We start from the raw sequence: 14,869 nt of genomic DNA, 5'->3' as shown, positions 1-14,869 counted from the left end.
AGGAAAGCCCTCAATGGCACTAATGCTGATGATCATAGTGATTATATTGATGAAGAAATGGATCTTAACTAAGTTTAACATTAAATGCATCATTTTGTATTTGATACTGTGATGGAGACAAATGTAGCTGTATTATTCTACTGAAATTATTTTTCAAAAATCCTACGTTTGAGCACTGTAGTAAACTGCATTCCCTTGTGGTAGACTGCCGTCATTTCCTTTATGTTGAAAAATTGCTTCTAATGCGGTCTGCAACACAATCACAATTTCATTTTTTTTCCTGGCATACTCACCATGCCCAAGCTGATTGGTCTATGAAAATAAATCATTAAATCCTTATGTAGACATGGTCTTCACTAGTAACCAAATACTTTATTCCTTTTTAAGCACCAGCATGGGAGACAATGGCTTATGTAGTTTATTGTCGTGACCTATGCAGTCGCAGTCTGATCCTTGTTATGTACCCCTAGGGTTGATATTTTCTGTGGACTATCACTTTAAAATGTCGGGAGAATGAGACTGGCTTTTGGACACTGTTTGAGCTGTTACAGAGAGAGAGGGACGAAGCCTTCCTTGAGATGGTGTTTATACGAACTCTAAAGCTTGTTTTGAATATACAAGGACACTGCCTGCTTGTGAGTTCTTACAGAGAGAGACAACGAGCAGCTCGTGAATCGCCCTGGTGACCAAGGGCGGCGTTATTTGATGGATGGCTGGCGTTCAGCATGCTTGGATAAATACAAGGTCACTTGGTTGTTAGATAGACACACATGCTTTCGGACTGAGCTTTGTTGTGCCCACAGAAAGGTGGGTTTTGGAGGATTGATTGGGAGAATGGGATCAGTGGGAAAGGTGTGACTGGTGGGAAGTTATCAGTGTGTCCGACCCTTGCCTGGGTTGATAACTTTACCACAGAAGACGGTCTCCTTTTTGTGGTCACATTTGGTGACTTTAAAGGAAGAGAAGAGGGGAGAGGAAGGTTTGAAAATGAAGAAACCTAGTGACAAAGAGGTCACTGTTTAGACTCACTCTCTTAAGTAGCCCGTAAGGGTGAGTTTGAGTTCCATTCGAATACGAAGGTGTGACTGTCATGTAGTTAATCCACTGGAGTGGGTTCTCTGGTGAGGGGAGTATCTTTGTGATTACCACTTGTGTGTCACCCTTGTTTGGGTGTGGTAGTTCACTGAAGAAAGGCACCCCTGTGGCAAATCACTGTTGGAGTTATTTCGTATGTCGTGGAACTGGGTAAGTGGCTAACACAGTTGTGTGTTTGGGGTAACCTTGTGTGGAAACTACCTGTGTGTGATAGTCCTTGCCTGGGTTGGTAGTTTTACCACTTGAAGATGGTACCTCAGTGATAAACTACTGTTGGTGATAATCCATACGTGGATTCTGTTTGAGTATCCTGTGGCCACCACTTTGGGATGACCCGTAGCTGAGTTCAGATGTGGTACCACTTGTGTTGAAAGGATATTCGTTGAAGATCACTGTCAGTGATACTTCGTGTGTGGAGTGGAACAACTTCAGAGATAAAACCTACTGCTATTGTTATTTTGGAATATCGACATAATTGTCTTCTCACATTTGCCTTTGGATTACAAATCTCTCTCTCTTACCAACAACAGCAACCTCGTGCATTGAACTGAACTTTCTCACATACCATCATAAGACTGTATCTTCTCACCACCTGAGCTGGAAGAAGTTTGGGGGAGCTTTACTTACTCACTTATATATGCATATACTCTGCTAACCTGTTAGCCTTATCTTGTTTTATATTACTTTATCATGTAGTTACTAATAAAATAGTGTTTATAACGGAAGACTCGGACTCCAGGTGTATTCACTTCTGCTGGTCCTTTTTAACCTGTTACGGGGTGCGTAACATCCTTCTTGATAACTTACTGTGGTGAACTATAATAGTGTTGGAGATGGTTTCTAATAGCGAATTGAGTGGGGTTAATGGTTAATCTCTTGTTTTCCTCTACAGTGGAAGGACGCAGAAACAGCTGGTTGACTACATGCGTGAGAGTGTGACAAAGACTCTCCCTTATCAGAGGTAATCTTTGTTAATAATTTGGCATGTTCGGTTTCTATTTTTTCAGGGTTGTTCTGTTAATAGCAAAATTTGTAAAATTTAGCGTTTTCCAATATGACCTATTTGGTTATATTGGATCAATATATAGAGATTGATATTGGAATGGAAGCCTCTCTGCATCATGCAATGAAATCATGGCTTCTGTCTGCTAAAATCTGCATTGTTATAAATCAATAATATGGTGAAGCTGGGCTGTTATGACTTTAACTTGGACATGGATAAATATCTTTGCAGTGACCCAGTGCTTTCCATTCACTATTTTTTAAAAAACTGACATGGAATACCTCGATGGATCTGCCTTGTTTGACTGTGAATGTTTAAAGAGTGAAACGTCTGATGTATTTCATTTTGTATACCAGAACAGGCCACTGCAATCTATTATTAAAATATTTACTATTTATAGCCTTGTTCATTTTGTTTTCCACATTTGTTTTCTATATTTAGTTCAGTCTTGTTCATTGCCTATAGTTCAGAATAATCTCTATTCCATTTCACAGCCTCGTCAGATTGTCTGCTTTATGTGTTCACCACTCCCTTTATAAATTTAAACATTAAACCTGTATATTTCCCTCTTAGTATTTGAGATTGCATAAATTGCAAGAATTTGACTTGTCTTTTGCTATCAGAATCTTGAGTACTTGCCCACACTGTGCACTCCCTGATCATCCCCAACATACTTTGTATTTTCTACTGTCTTAAAATTCAGTTTGTTGATTATTTACTAATTTAACACTCCCTTTAATATCTCCCCAGTAAAACTAGTGTGAACACAGTACCTTGGGAAGCTAGAACTGTGTAACACTCCATACAAATTGACATATCCTGGGATGTAAACTTTATTTCCTCAACTGAGTTCCAGTAAATTTTCTTGTATGTTATTAATGTTTTAAGTAAACCATCTACCAATATGGCCACATAACATTCTTTCTGCCTTTTAAATCTTCGTAGCTTAATACCAGTATTATTAAATCACATTTCCACCTGTCCAGATTGCTGAGATCGGAGAACATGAATGACTGATTTCCTTTAGCTTCCAAATAATTTGTGCTTCTCAAATACCATACTGAGATATGAAGGCCACATATCATATCCTGTTGTAGAATAGGATGCTTGATTCATATTCAGGGATATACTTATTCCATTGCCTTTGTCACATTCAAGCTGTGCAAATGTTTAAATGTTGAACCTATAAAAAGGTTAAGACAACCTCAGACACCTAGCCATTATTTTGGTGACTAACATCCTAGAGGGCTTATTTCTCCTCCTCCTTCCCCATGACTTCCCAAACCACACAACCTCCACTCTTCTCCCCCACCCTGAGCACCTTAAGTATGGATTGAAGAATGGAATCTCAAACCTGTTTAGATTGAAATTCTGTGGCTGGCGATTGTGTTCATCTGATTATCATCTTTCCACTTCCTACTTTTCATACCTGATCTGAATGCTTATTCCAAAGAATACCAAGCCCAGCTCCTCTGTAAAGTATTAGATCCTGAATCAGTTAGTTTTAGATGCTGAATCCCTTACAGGTGTAAAATGAAAGGTAAAACTTCACCAGTTGTTTTTTTCCTTTTATTCTTTCTACCCATTTTGTCCTATTTTAAATGAAAAGTTCTGTCTTTTTTCACACCATATTGCCCAATAGAATTCATATATTTATTTTTATTTTATTGTCTTACAGCCTGGAATCTGCTTTTCTGGCCCATGGAGTCATGCTACCCAGTTACCCCTCTCCCTCCCGCCCCGATTTAATCCTAGCTAATCATGGGACAATTTACCTCTTTCAATATTTTTATTAATTTCTACAAAGAAGCATACAGAGTACAATAAGATATACAAGTAAAAAAATGGATAAAATAATACCAAATACATTATATTTAAATCACACTTGCAATCTCATTACCCTATATTAATGTAAATTAAATTAAATCGTAATATTGAAATGTGATAATTTTATTATACCAAAAAAGAATCTAAGCCCACTACCAAAATAGAAGCTGTTTGGTAAAGAAAGAAAAAAGGAAAAAAATCTTTATCATATAGTGAAATATGTTATTAGCCAACATCTGTACTTTAAGAGCAAATCAAAGGTTTTGAAAATAGTTCAAAAATAGTCCCCACAATGTTTGAAAGTCTTGACTAGATTCAGAAATTGAACAACGGATCTGATCTAAATTTAAGCGTGACATAACATCACGTAACCATTGAACGTGAGTAGGTGGAACGGCATCCTTCCATTTAAGTAAGAGTGCCATCCTAGCTATAAGAAATAAAAGCCAAAATGTGCAAATCAGATGTCTCCAAAATAATATCTTGTCCTCCAACAATACCGAATAAGGCAGTCAAAGGGTTAGGCTTAAAATTTACTTTGAAAAGTACAGAGGAAGTTTGGAATACTTCCTTCCACTATTTTTCAAGACTCGGACATGTCCAAAACATATGAATTAGTGCAGCCTCTCCATTGTTACATCTATCACAATAGGGAGATATATTTGAATAAAAGTGAGATAGCTTATCCTTGGTCATGTGAGCCCTATGGACCACTTTAAATTGTAGGAGGGAGTGACCAATTAATCTACCAACCGTTGCATCTTTGGACTGTGGGAGGAAATTGGAGCACCCAAAGGAAACTGACAGTCACAGGGAAGACATTACTAACTCCTTACAGGCAGCAGAGGGAATTGAACCTGGGTTGCTAGAACTGTGAAGCATTGTGCTAACCCACTACACTACTGTGGCATCGTCTATCAGTGCGATGTCAGGGTTCATCCTAGTATTGAGGATGGCTCTGTGGTGATGTAGTATGTGCGGTTTCTTCATCCTGCAATAATCTTCGGTCTTCAGGTTCTCTTGCTCAGAGTACACGTGTCTAGATGAAGCGAGTAATAAGTTCAAGTTTAATTGTCATTCAACCGTACATGAATACAGCCAAATGAAACAACATTACTTGGGGGTCAAGGTACAAAACACAGTAGCAACAGTCACACAAAGTGCAAGGCACATATTGTGTACATAAAGATAGCAAGCACTAAAAGGTATCAGTAAAATACAGTCACAAAAAAAAATACCCGACACCCTGAGTCCATGTAGCAGTCTGCAGGTGAACATAACACAGTTAGTCTTCTGCTGAGTGAACAGTAGGGGCAGCACTGACTCCAGCTTGTACTCTGCACTGCACCACCTCCGATGCCTCTCTCCTGGGAGACTGTAAACAGGCGACACTGTGGCTTGAGGCCTAGTCTTCGCTACGACTGAGGGCAGGTAGCTCAACATCTGTCAGTAAATCGGACTTGCAGCATCCACATTAACAATGTCCAACAGGGTCTTGCGATCGCAAGAAAAGCGACGACTGTTACACTGAACACTGCCTTCACACCAGCTCCTTCTCTGCCTCTCAGATGCAGGCAGTAACATAATCCATACTGTCCAGCTCCTTCACTTTCTCCACCAATGAACAACTTGCTGACAGGGTAGATCTATACTTAATGCTATGCTGGGTCTTGTGGTTATAAACAATTACATTTACAAAGGACAATAATATTTTGGGGTTGTCCCTGTAGAAGCCATAACGATCGAACTACAATCCATATTACTGAAGGAGATGTGCTGCTGGATATTAGAAATAAATACAAAAATTGCTGAGTACACCAGGAGATCAGGCAGTATTTGAAATTCTCATGCTTAGTGTTTAGTGATTTAGTAGAATTTATCTCCAAATAAGTTTCAATCTCAGAACAGCATTTGTTTTTCCTCAATGTAATTAAACCTATTTAATTCTGTAAAACCTGTTTGGGTGCCCTGTGCAGATACAGTGACTCATTAATTCTTTTCCTGAGAGCTCTTCTTTTGTGGTTGACCTTGATCGTGGTTGTGTTACAATGATCTTTCCTCTGTGTAACCAAGCAATTCTATTGTTAGTTCAGCAGATTATCCACCAAATTATCAAAACCTGGGCGACTGAATTTAAAAAAATCTCCAAAAGCAGCTCAGAACTTGCTGCTGATAGTTTGCTACTGAGTGTGTTTGTTTTAGAGTTAGCTGTAGCAACCTACAACCTTCTGTGGAAGAATTGGTATACAGTTGCTACTTGATTAAAATGTAAGCTGTTCCTAATTTTCTGTAATTTTCTAATGATCTGTACTGATCAAGATTCCCATCTAAGCTAGTCCCATTTGGTCTGTATCCCTACAAACACTTCCTGTCCATGGACCTGCTCAAGTACCTTTTTAATGTTAACATACCTGCCTCACCAACTTCCTCTGACAACTCATTCCTTACACTCAGCATCCTCTGGGTGAAGAAAATTATCCCTCTCACCTTAAACCCATGTCCTCTTTCTTGATTCTTTAACCCTGGCAAAAGGACTGTGCACGTTCACCCTATCTATGCCCCTCGTGATTTTATACATGGCTAGAAGATCAACTTTCATTCTACCATTCTCCATCCTTGGAGACTAGCACTACCTTAGGTAAGTGCCAGTTTTAGGTAATACACACACCTCAAATCAGGCAGCATCTATGGAGGGAAATGAACAGTTGAAGTTTTGGGCTGAGGCCCTTTATCATTCCTGGAATGCCCTGGTAATCTTAGATACCTTGCAAAGTATAACAGTATTTTTAGTGGAAGTAAGTGATTGTAGGGCAAGATGATTTGGGCATGTCGTACGTACATGCAATATAGTAGCTTTGTGATTGATGGACTAGCAGCCAGAATTTTGGGCTGTAATGAGTTCAAATCTCCTTGAGACATTAAGTAAAAAATATATATTTTGAAAATCAGTCTCAGTAATAGTAATTGTAGAAGCTTATCTGGTTCACTGATGTCTTTTCGTCTGCTCTGCATCTGACCAGTTTCAGACCTATTAATGTGATAGACTTTTTAGCTACCTTATTTTGGGGGTAGTTAAGGCTAGGCATTGTCAGCAGCATTGGTGTAACAATAAAAGTGTAGCATTATGTCAAATCCACTTAAAATAAACAAGTTTATATGTACATATAAGTGATCTACTGCAGGAAGCAGATTATATTAAGACTTTAAAAGTTAGTTAAAAGATTAGATGGGCTTTGGTATTTAGAAAAATCGAGCTGAAATCCATCTCTCAAGCATTAGGTACCCATTTGAAAGTAAAATCAATTCTGTCAGCAGTGGAGCAGATTGGCAGTGAGTCCAGTGTACAATGCAGCTTGTGAGGAGAGGATATTGTTGCTTCAGCATGTCTGCTTCACTATGTTGACTTTTACTTTCTCCTTATATGTCACACAATTGTATTTTGTTTAAAAGAAAAACTGTCTGGTGTAGTTTTCTTCTCTTTGGGTCCTTACTGAATACTCTCTACTTCTTAGGCGGCACAGCAGAGTACGAGGCCCAGCTCAGATTATGACCAAAGACGTGCCAAAAAAGGTCAGTCCTGTGATGCTCTAACATTCGGGGGTGTTGGTGGCTGGGAGTGGGGGTAGGTGTCTGCTTGGTGTTTATGTGTATATTGATAATGGTATGCTTACTAACTGATTTCACACATGGTATTTCACAATCAGTATGAGTCATACTGCTCAGGAGCTGGCTTTTCAGCCCATAGTGTTACATTGACTATTGGTACCCGCTATATACCTCTTCCTTCCACCTGCTGAGTTTGGCACTCCAATAGTAAGCAATATTGACAATGACCTAGTTAGTGCTGTAACATAAGCACAGAGCAAATGGAAGCAAGGGTTGACTTCTATTGCTCTTCTGTCATTCAGTAAGATAGTAGCTGTTCTTTTACTACTCACAACCCTATATCCCTTGATTCCAATTGTATATAAAAAATCTATCATTATCTGCTTTTAATATATTTGACAACTAAACCTCTATAGTTGAGATCATTCCAAAGGTTCAAATCTGATTGATCTTTATCCTGAACAATTGACCACTAATTTTGAGTCTCTGAATCATGTTTCAAATTGTCCCAGCCAGGGAAATGTATCAATTCTGCATCTACTCTATTGAATCCATTTTAACATTTCAATGAGATCATTTCTATATATTTTTTTAATCTTAAACCTAGTCCTTGCATGCTTGATCTCACCTTTAGACAACTAGTGAAGTGGCAGGCTTTGGCTGTATTCCCCTCTGATGCAAATTATCATTCCATGGAGAGGGCTGACTTGTAAACCGTATTCCAGGTGCAGTTCAGTGGGGCCCAGTGTAATTATCTACTTTTGAACTCAAGCCCTCTTGCAATAAAGTCTAACATAGCACTTGCCTTCCTGAATGGATATTGCACCACCTTAGAAGCCTTTGAGCACCAATCTTTTGACTTTCTACTTTTCCTACCAAATGGATGAATCACAATCAAAATCATCAGGTTTAGTATCACTGGCATATGTCGTGAAGTTCGTTGTTTTGCAGCGGCAGTACAGTGCTACCCTTTTCTTGCTCATTAATCTTAATTTTTGAGTCTTGTGGCAGTCTGCACTGCTGTACACCTTTGTATCGTCAGCAAATCTGCTGTTGCTAAGTTTGATTCATTTCAAATAAAAAATGGAGGGCTATGAGTAAGCCTAGTAATTTCTAAGATGGGGCATGGTCGGCACAACTTTGTGGGCTGAAGGGCCTGTATTGTGCTGTATGTTTTCTGTGTTTCTATGTTTCATTCAAATAATTGCTATAGATGATGAACAGACAGGGCCCTAACACAGAACTCTGCAGAATAGCCTCTAAATACAATAGTTGACTCATTTTATTCCTATTTTCTGTTTTCTATCCACTAACCATGTAACACTCAGCTCTATTAAACCACGTTCGTCTAGGGTAGTGGTCACCAACCTTTTTAAGCCCAAGATCCCCTACCTCGGCCTTAGTGAAAGGCAAGATCGACCCCAAATCAATTAGTTACATGCATGCGCACCGGGGCAGAAAAGACCGGAAGTAAAACCCTGCAACCTGGAAGTAGAAATAATGGATGAACACCAGGGGTCATCACCCTTTTTTGTTCCACGGACTGGTTTAATATTGACAATATTCTTGCGGACTGGCCAAAGGAGGTGGGGATGTTAAACACGACCGGAATGCAGCGATACTTGAAGCAGGTTCCATATGTCCAGTCTATTCTGCAATTTAGTTTTCGTGGCTCTCAGCACTTAGCTTCTGCCCCACTTGCTCACGTTTTTCTGCTGGAAAAAGCTCAGCGGGTTTGTCTTTAAGTGCAGGGTGCTTGGACTCAGGGTACCGGAGCAGTTTTGAGTCCTGCCCACCCGCCGCCAGACACCTTGGCCAGGTGCGGCTGTTCCCGTACCTGGGCCACGGCGGTCGCAGTCCAAAGAGAGCTATCGACCGACCGAGCGAGAAGTGCGACAGGGCACATGTCCGCTCCCCTTGTAAGATCTATCGGCCAACAAAGGTTTGGCTCGAGGGATGACTTTCAGTAGATCGCAGCGAGGTAGCTGCTCTGATGCTTACGGAACCCTGAGCCCGAATTAGGTGGCCTGCGAATATTTTAGCACCGGGTTCCCCATGAACATTCGGTGTGCTAAACAGGTTTAGAGGCGGTGCCCATCTGTCAGCACTCCAGGGCAGTAGCAACGGCACTTCTTGCCGGCTGCGCTCCAGGCCAACCAGTGATCCCTGGCACGAGGGTGTCACTGCGTTTAGGCAACTGATGACCTCGTGTGCGTTCAAGTTCAACAGTGGGCGTGACAGGGAATGAGGAAAGGTGCAGCTGACTCATATCGTTTCATATCGCCAAATCGTATTGTTACCACTGAAGTAGTGTGTGGCGGGGGAGCTACACACATGCATTGGGCAGAAAGAACGAAACGTAAACGCCGCAACCTGGAAACAATCTCTCAACAGTATTTGTGTATTTATTTTTCTTTTCTTTTTCGGGATCTACTGAGAAAGTCTCAAAGATTGACCAGTCGTTGTGATCGATGGGTTGGCGACCACTAGTCTAGGGGAAACCACTGTCTGCCCGCCAAGCTGTGTCTCACGTTTGCGTAGATGCCGTGTAATGACCCCCGGTACAACCCACAATGTAAAATATCAAGCAGTACACAATGTATGTTTAAACGATTACACTTTATAAATTTTACTGTGACTATGGGGTTAGTAGAGAAACAAAAATATATAATAAAAAGGCGCCAAGAATAGGGATTATACAGTTCGTGCACAACGTTGGAGCTCATGCAATATCTTTGATCCACCATTCGATTTCCTCCAAACTCCATGACCCTCTGACTGGGATCAACTGTGATGGTCTACTAGAGCGCTTCCTGCTCATCCTCCCTCTTTGCCTCTCCTCGCCAATCTCCCCATGCACCAACCCCGGTTCCCACACGTACAGATAGAATAACATGACTTCCATTGGTTAGTTCCCTGTTATCAGTAGTTATAACCCAAACATCGCAGCGACAGAAAAACATTACCTCATTCGTTAACACTGCAGAGAAGCCATTTTATTATTAGCAGTTAACATTACAGTTAATATTCTGAGAACCCTACAACCAATTAGCAGTTCATCCCTGTATATTACTCCAAATCTCGTGCTCCAATTTTAATGATCTTGTGTGTATCCTTATCGAAGACCTGAAATACCAGATATTACAACATCAACAAGTTGACCTTCATCTGTTCCACTAGTTATATCATTAAGGAACTTTAAATTATTTATAGAACTTGGTTTCCCTCTCAAGTCCATGTAGGACCTATCCAATCCTATTAATACATTAGTGTTATCAGGTACAGGTGATTTATCACATTTCAGTCCCATTCATCAGTACAGATTTTGTTTTTAGTTTATTATTTCTTTCAGCCCATTCATTGTGGATTTGAGCTTTGAAAGCTTTTTTACCCTTAAGACAGATACAAAATGTCATGTAGTTTCTAAGTCTGTATGGGACCCAGATTTTGAAATTCACCCGATCTTTGGGCTTGGTGCTTTTATAGTGACAACACCTTTTAAGTTATCTTGATAGCCATGACTAAACCACTTTTTTTTTTTGGTGACATTTGATCATATTTTTTCCACCCTTCCCTAAAGATATTTTCAGGTCCATTATCATCAAATAACTTTTTCCAGTGCATTGATCCATTGCTCCAGAAAACACTATTAATGCTGCATAAATTTTCATCAGTGGATTTATCCTCCACATTATTGTCATTCATTTGGGTTTCCCAGTCTTTATGTAGATTGAAATTCTCATAATTATTGATTTACCCTCATTACTCTCTTATTCTTTGTATCAGTAAGCCAATAATGGGACCAATTGATATTTCATCCAAAAACATCTCTCATTTCCCAATAACATCATCTCTTCCCATGAACATGCCACTTGTATTCATGAGTTGAAAGTGCACAACTCTTGTAAAGTTGAGGCAGTGGAAGATAATTAGACCCTTTGACCTTTTGTTTCAATACATTAGGGACATTATGGAGTCCAGTACCTTGCTTGAGAGGGCCACTATCTATCACTTTAAACATTCTCCCTCTACCAGCAGCCTATTATCATTTCAGTGTTCACTCTCTAAGTGTATGCTGCAGCAGCATGTTAAGAATTCTTAGAGAGCGCCTTTAAAACTTCCATTCTGTACAACCTAGAAGGACGAGGGCAGTAGTGGTGCATGGGAACACCACCATCTTCCATATAGCACACTACCCAAGCGTGGAAATGGATCCCTGTTCTTTCACTACTGTCTGGATAATGATCTAGTAAACCTCCATCTAATATTAATTTGAGAGCACCAACTATCTATATTTTCCATAGATGATGACTGACCTGCTAAGTTCCTCCAGCATTTTGTGTGTGTTGCTTTTACCATTGGCACTGCAATGCTTGAAGACAACGACACTCTACCACCTTAGTATAGGCACTAAATGCTGTTGTTTTTACCTGTTAACAGCTGGTGTCATTTGGTTGGTTTCCCTTGTAATTATCTCACAAGAATAATATACTGAAACACACACAAAATGCTGCGGGAACCCAGCAGGTCAGGCAGCATCTGTGGAGAGGAATAAACAGTCGACGTTTCAGGCTGAAACCCTTCATCAGGACTGGGAAAGAAGGAGAAAGAAGCCCGAATAAGAAGTTGGGGTGGGGAGGGGAAGCAGTACAATGTGGCAGGTGATAGATGTGGAGGTGAGGTGTTGAAGTGAGAAGCTTGGAGAAAGTGATAGATGGAAAAGGTAAAGGGATAAAGAAAAAGGAATCTGATAGGAGAGGAGAAAGGGAAGGGGGAGAGGTACCAGAAGGTGAGGAGGAGGGAAAGGTTAAGAGTGGAGGCCAGAAAAGGGAATTGAAAAAGAGAGAAGGGGCAGGGGAGAGAATTACAGAAATCAGTGGTCAGGTTGGAGGCTACCCAGATGGAGTATGAGGTGTTGCTCCTCCAACCTGAGAATGGCCTCATTATGGCCAAATGCGACAGGTAGGATTTCCTGATGGCTACACATTTCAATCCTGCTTCCCATTCCAATTCCAGCACGTTGGTCCCTGGCCTCCTCTACTCTATTGACGTGATGAGGTCACTGTCAGGTTGGAAGGGCAACACATAATATTCCATCTTGGCAGTGACCAACCTGATGACATGAATGTTGATTTCTTTAGTTTCTGGTAATTTATTCCCCCCCATCCCTTCTCTCTTCCATTCCTCATTCTGGCTTCCCACTCACTGGTTTTTTTCTGCTTATCACCTCCCTTGTTGCCCCTACTCTTTCCCTTTCTCCTGTGGTCCACTCTTCTCTCCTACCAGATGCGTTCTTCAGGTCTTTAGCATTTCACTTCATTCTCCCCACACACCTTCTCTCTCAATTGGCTTCACCGATCACCTGTCAGCCTGTACTGCTCCCCCATTCCCCCCACCCACCTTCCCCCCCACCACCTGGCTTCACTGATCACCTGTCAGCCTGTACTGCTCCCCCATTCCCCCCACCCACCTTCCCCCCCCCGCCTGGCTTCACCGATCACCTGTCAGCCTGTACTGCTCCCCCATTCCCCCCACCCACCTTCCCCCCCACCACCTGGCTTCACTGATCACCTGTCAGCCTGTACTGCTCCCCCATTCCCCCCACCCACCTTCCCCCCCACCACCTGGCTTCACCGATCACCTGTCAGCCTGTACTGCTCCCCCACCCCCCACCCACCTTCCCCCCCGCCTGGCTTCACCGATCACCTGTCAGCCTGTACTGCTCCCCCACCCCGCACCTGGCTTCACCGATCACCTGTCAGCCTGTACTGCTCCCCCATTCCCCCCACCCACCTTCCCCCCCACCACCTGGCTTCACTGATCACCTGTCAGCCTGTACTGCTCCCCCATTCCCCCCACCCACCTTCCCCCCCACCACCTGGCTTCACCGATCACCTGTCAGCCTGTATTGCTCCCCCATTCCCCCCACCCACCTTCCCCCCCACCACCTGGCTTCACCGATCACCTGTCAGCCTGTACTGCTCCCCCATTCCCCCCACCCACCTTCCCCCCCACCACCTGGCTTCACCGATCACCTGTCAGCCTGTACTGCTCCCCCATTCCCCCCACCCACCTTCCCCCCCCACGACCTGGCTTCACCGATCACCTGTCAGCCTGTACTGCTCCCCCATTCCCCCCACCTGGCTTCACCGATCACCTGTCAGCCTGTACTGCTCCCCCATTCCCCCCGCCTGGCTTCACCGATCACCTGTCAGCCTGTACTGCTCCCCCATTCCCCCCACCTGGCTTCACTGATCACCTGTCAGCCTGTACTGCTCCCCCATTCCCCCCACCCACCTTCCCCCCCACCACCTGGCTTCACTGATCACCTGTCAGCCTGTACTGCTCCCCCATTCCCCCCACCCACCTTCCCCCATTCCCCCCACCTGGCTTCACTGATCACCTGTCAGCCTGTACTGCTCCCCCATTCCCCCCACCCACCTTCCCCCCACCACCTGGCTTCACTGATCACCTGTCAGCCTGTACTGCTCCCCCATTCCCCCCACCTGGCTTCACCACTCACCTGTCAGCCTGTACTGCTCCCCCACCCCCCCACCGATCACCTGTCAGCCTGTACTGCTCCCCCATTCCCCCCACCCACCTTCCCCCCCACCTGGCTTCACCGATCACCTGTCAGCCTGTACTGCTACCCCATTCCCCCCACCCACCTTCCCCCCCACCAACTGGCTTCACTGATCACCTGTCAGCCTGTACTGCTCCCCCATTCCCCCCACCTGGCTTCACTGATCACCTGTCAGCCTGTATTGCTCCCCCATTCTCACCACCTGGCTTCACTGATCACCTGTCAGCCTGTACTGCTCCCCCATTCCCCCCACCTGGCTTCACCAATCACCTGTCAGCCTGTATTGCTCCCCCATTCCCCCCGCCTGACTTCACCGATCACCTGTCAGCCTGTACTGCTCCCCCGTTCCCCCCACCTGGCTTCACCGATCACCTGTCAGCCTGTACTGCTCCCCCATTCCCCCCGCCTGGCTTCACCGATCACCTGTCAGCCTGTACTGCTCCCCCATTCCCCCCACCTGGCTTCACTGATCACCTGTCAGCCTGTACTGCTCCCCCGTTCCCCCCACCCACCTTCCCCCCCCACCACCTGGCTTCACTGATCACCTGTCAGCCTGTACTGCTCCCCCATTCCCCCCACCTGGCTTCACCAATCACCTGTCAGCCTGTACTGCTCCCCCGTTCCCCCCACCTGGCTTCACCGATCACCTGTCAGCCTGTACTGCTCCCCCATTCCCCCCACCCACCTTCCCCCCCACCACCTGGCTTCACTGATCACCTGTCAGCCTGTATTGCTCCCCCATTCCCCCCACCTGG

General features: G+C 43.6%; 1 protein-coding gene across 1 annotated transcript in view; it reads left to right on the top strand.

Annotated features, from left to right (window-relative positions):
• Nucleotides 1–14,869, top strand: part of farp2 (FERM, RhoGEF and pleckstrin domain protein 2) — a 135,588-nt gene that overhangs the window by 111,632 nt on the left and 9,087 nt on the right. Inside the window, exons 11-12 of the mRNA XM_073040564.1 lie at nucleotides 1,988–2,056; nucleotides 7,438–7,495. Of these exons, the coding sequence (XP_072896665.1) occupies nucleotides 1,988–2,056; nucleotides 7,438–7,495 (127 nt within the window). The remainder of the gene's footprint in view (nucleotides 1–1,987; nucleotides 2,057–7,437; nucleotides 7,496–14,869) is intronic.

Source organism: Hemitrygon akajei, chromosome 3 (assembly GCF_048418815.1).
Source record: "Hemitrygon akajei chromosome 3, sHemAka1.3, whole genome shotgun sequence".
NCBI lineage: Eukaryota > Metazoa > Chordata > Chondrichthyes > Myliobatiformes > Dasyatidae > Hemitrygon > Hemitrygon akajei.
The sequence above is the reverse complement of the archived record's forward strand: the minus strand, read 5'-3'. Positions and strand labels throughout refer to the sequence as shown.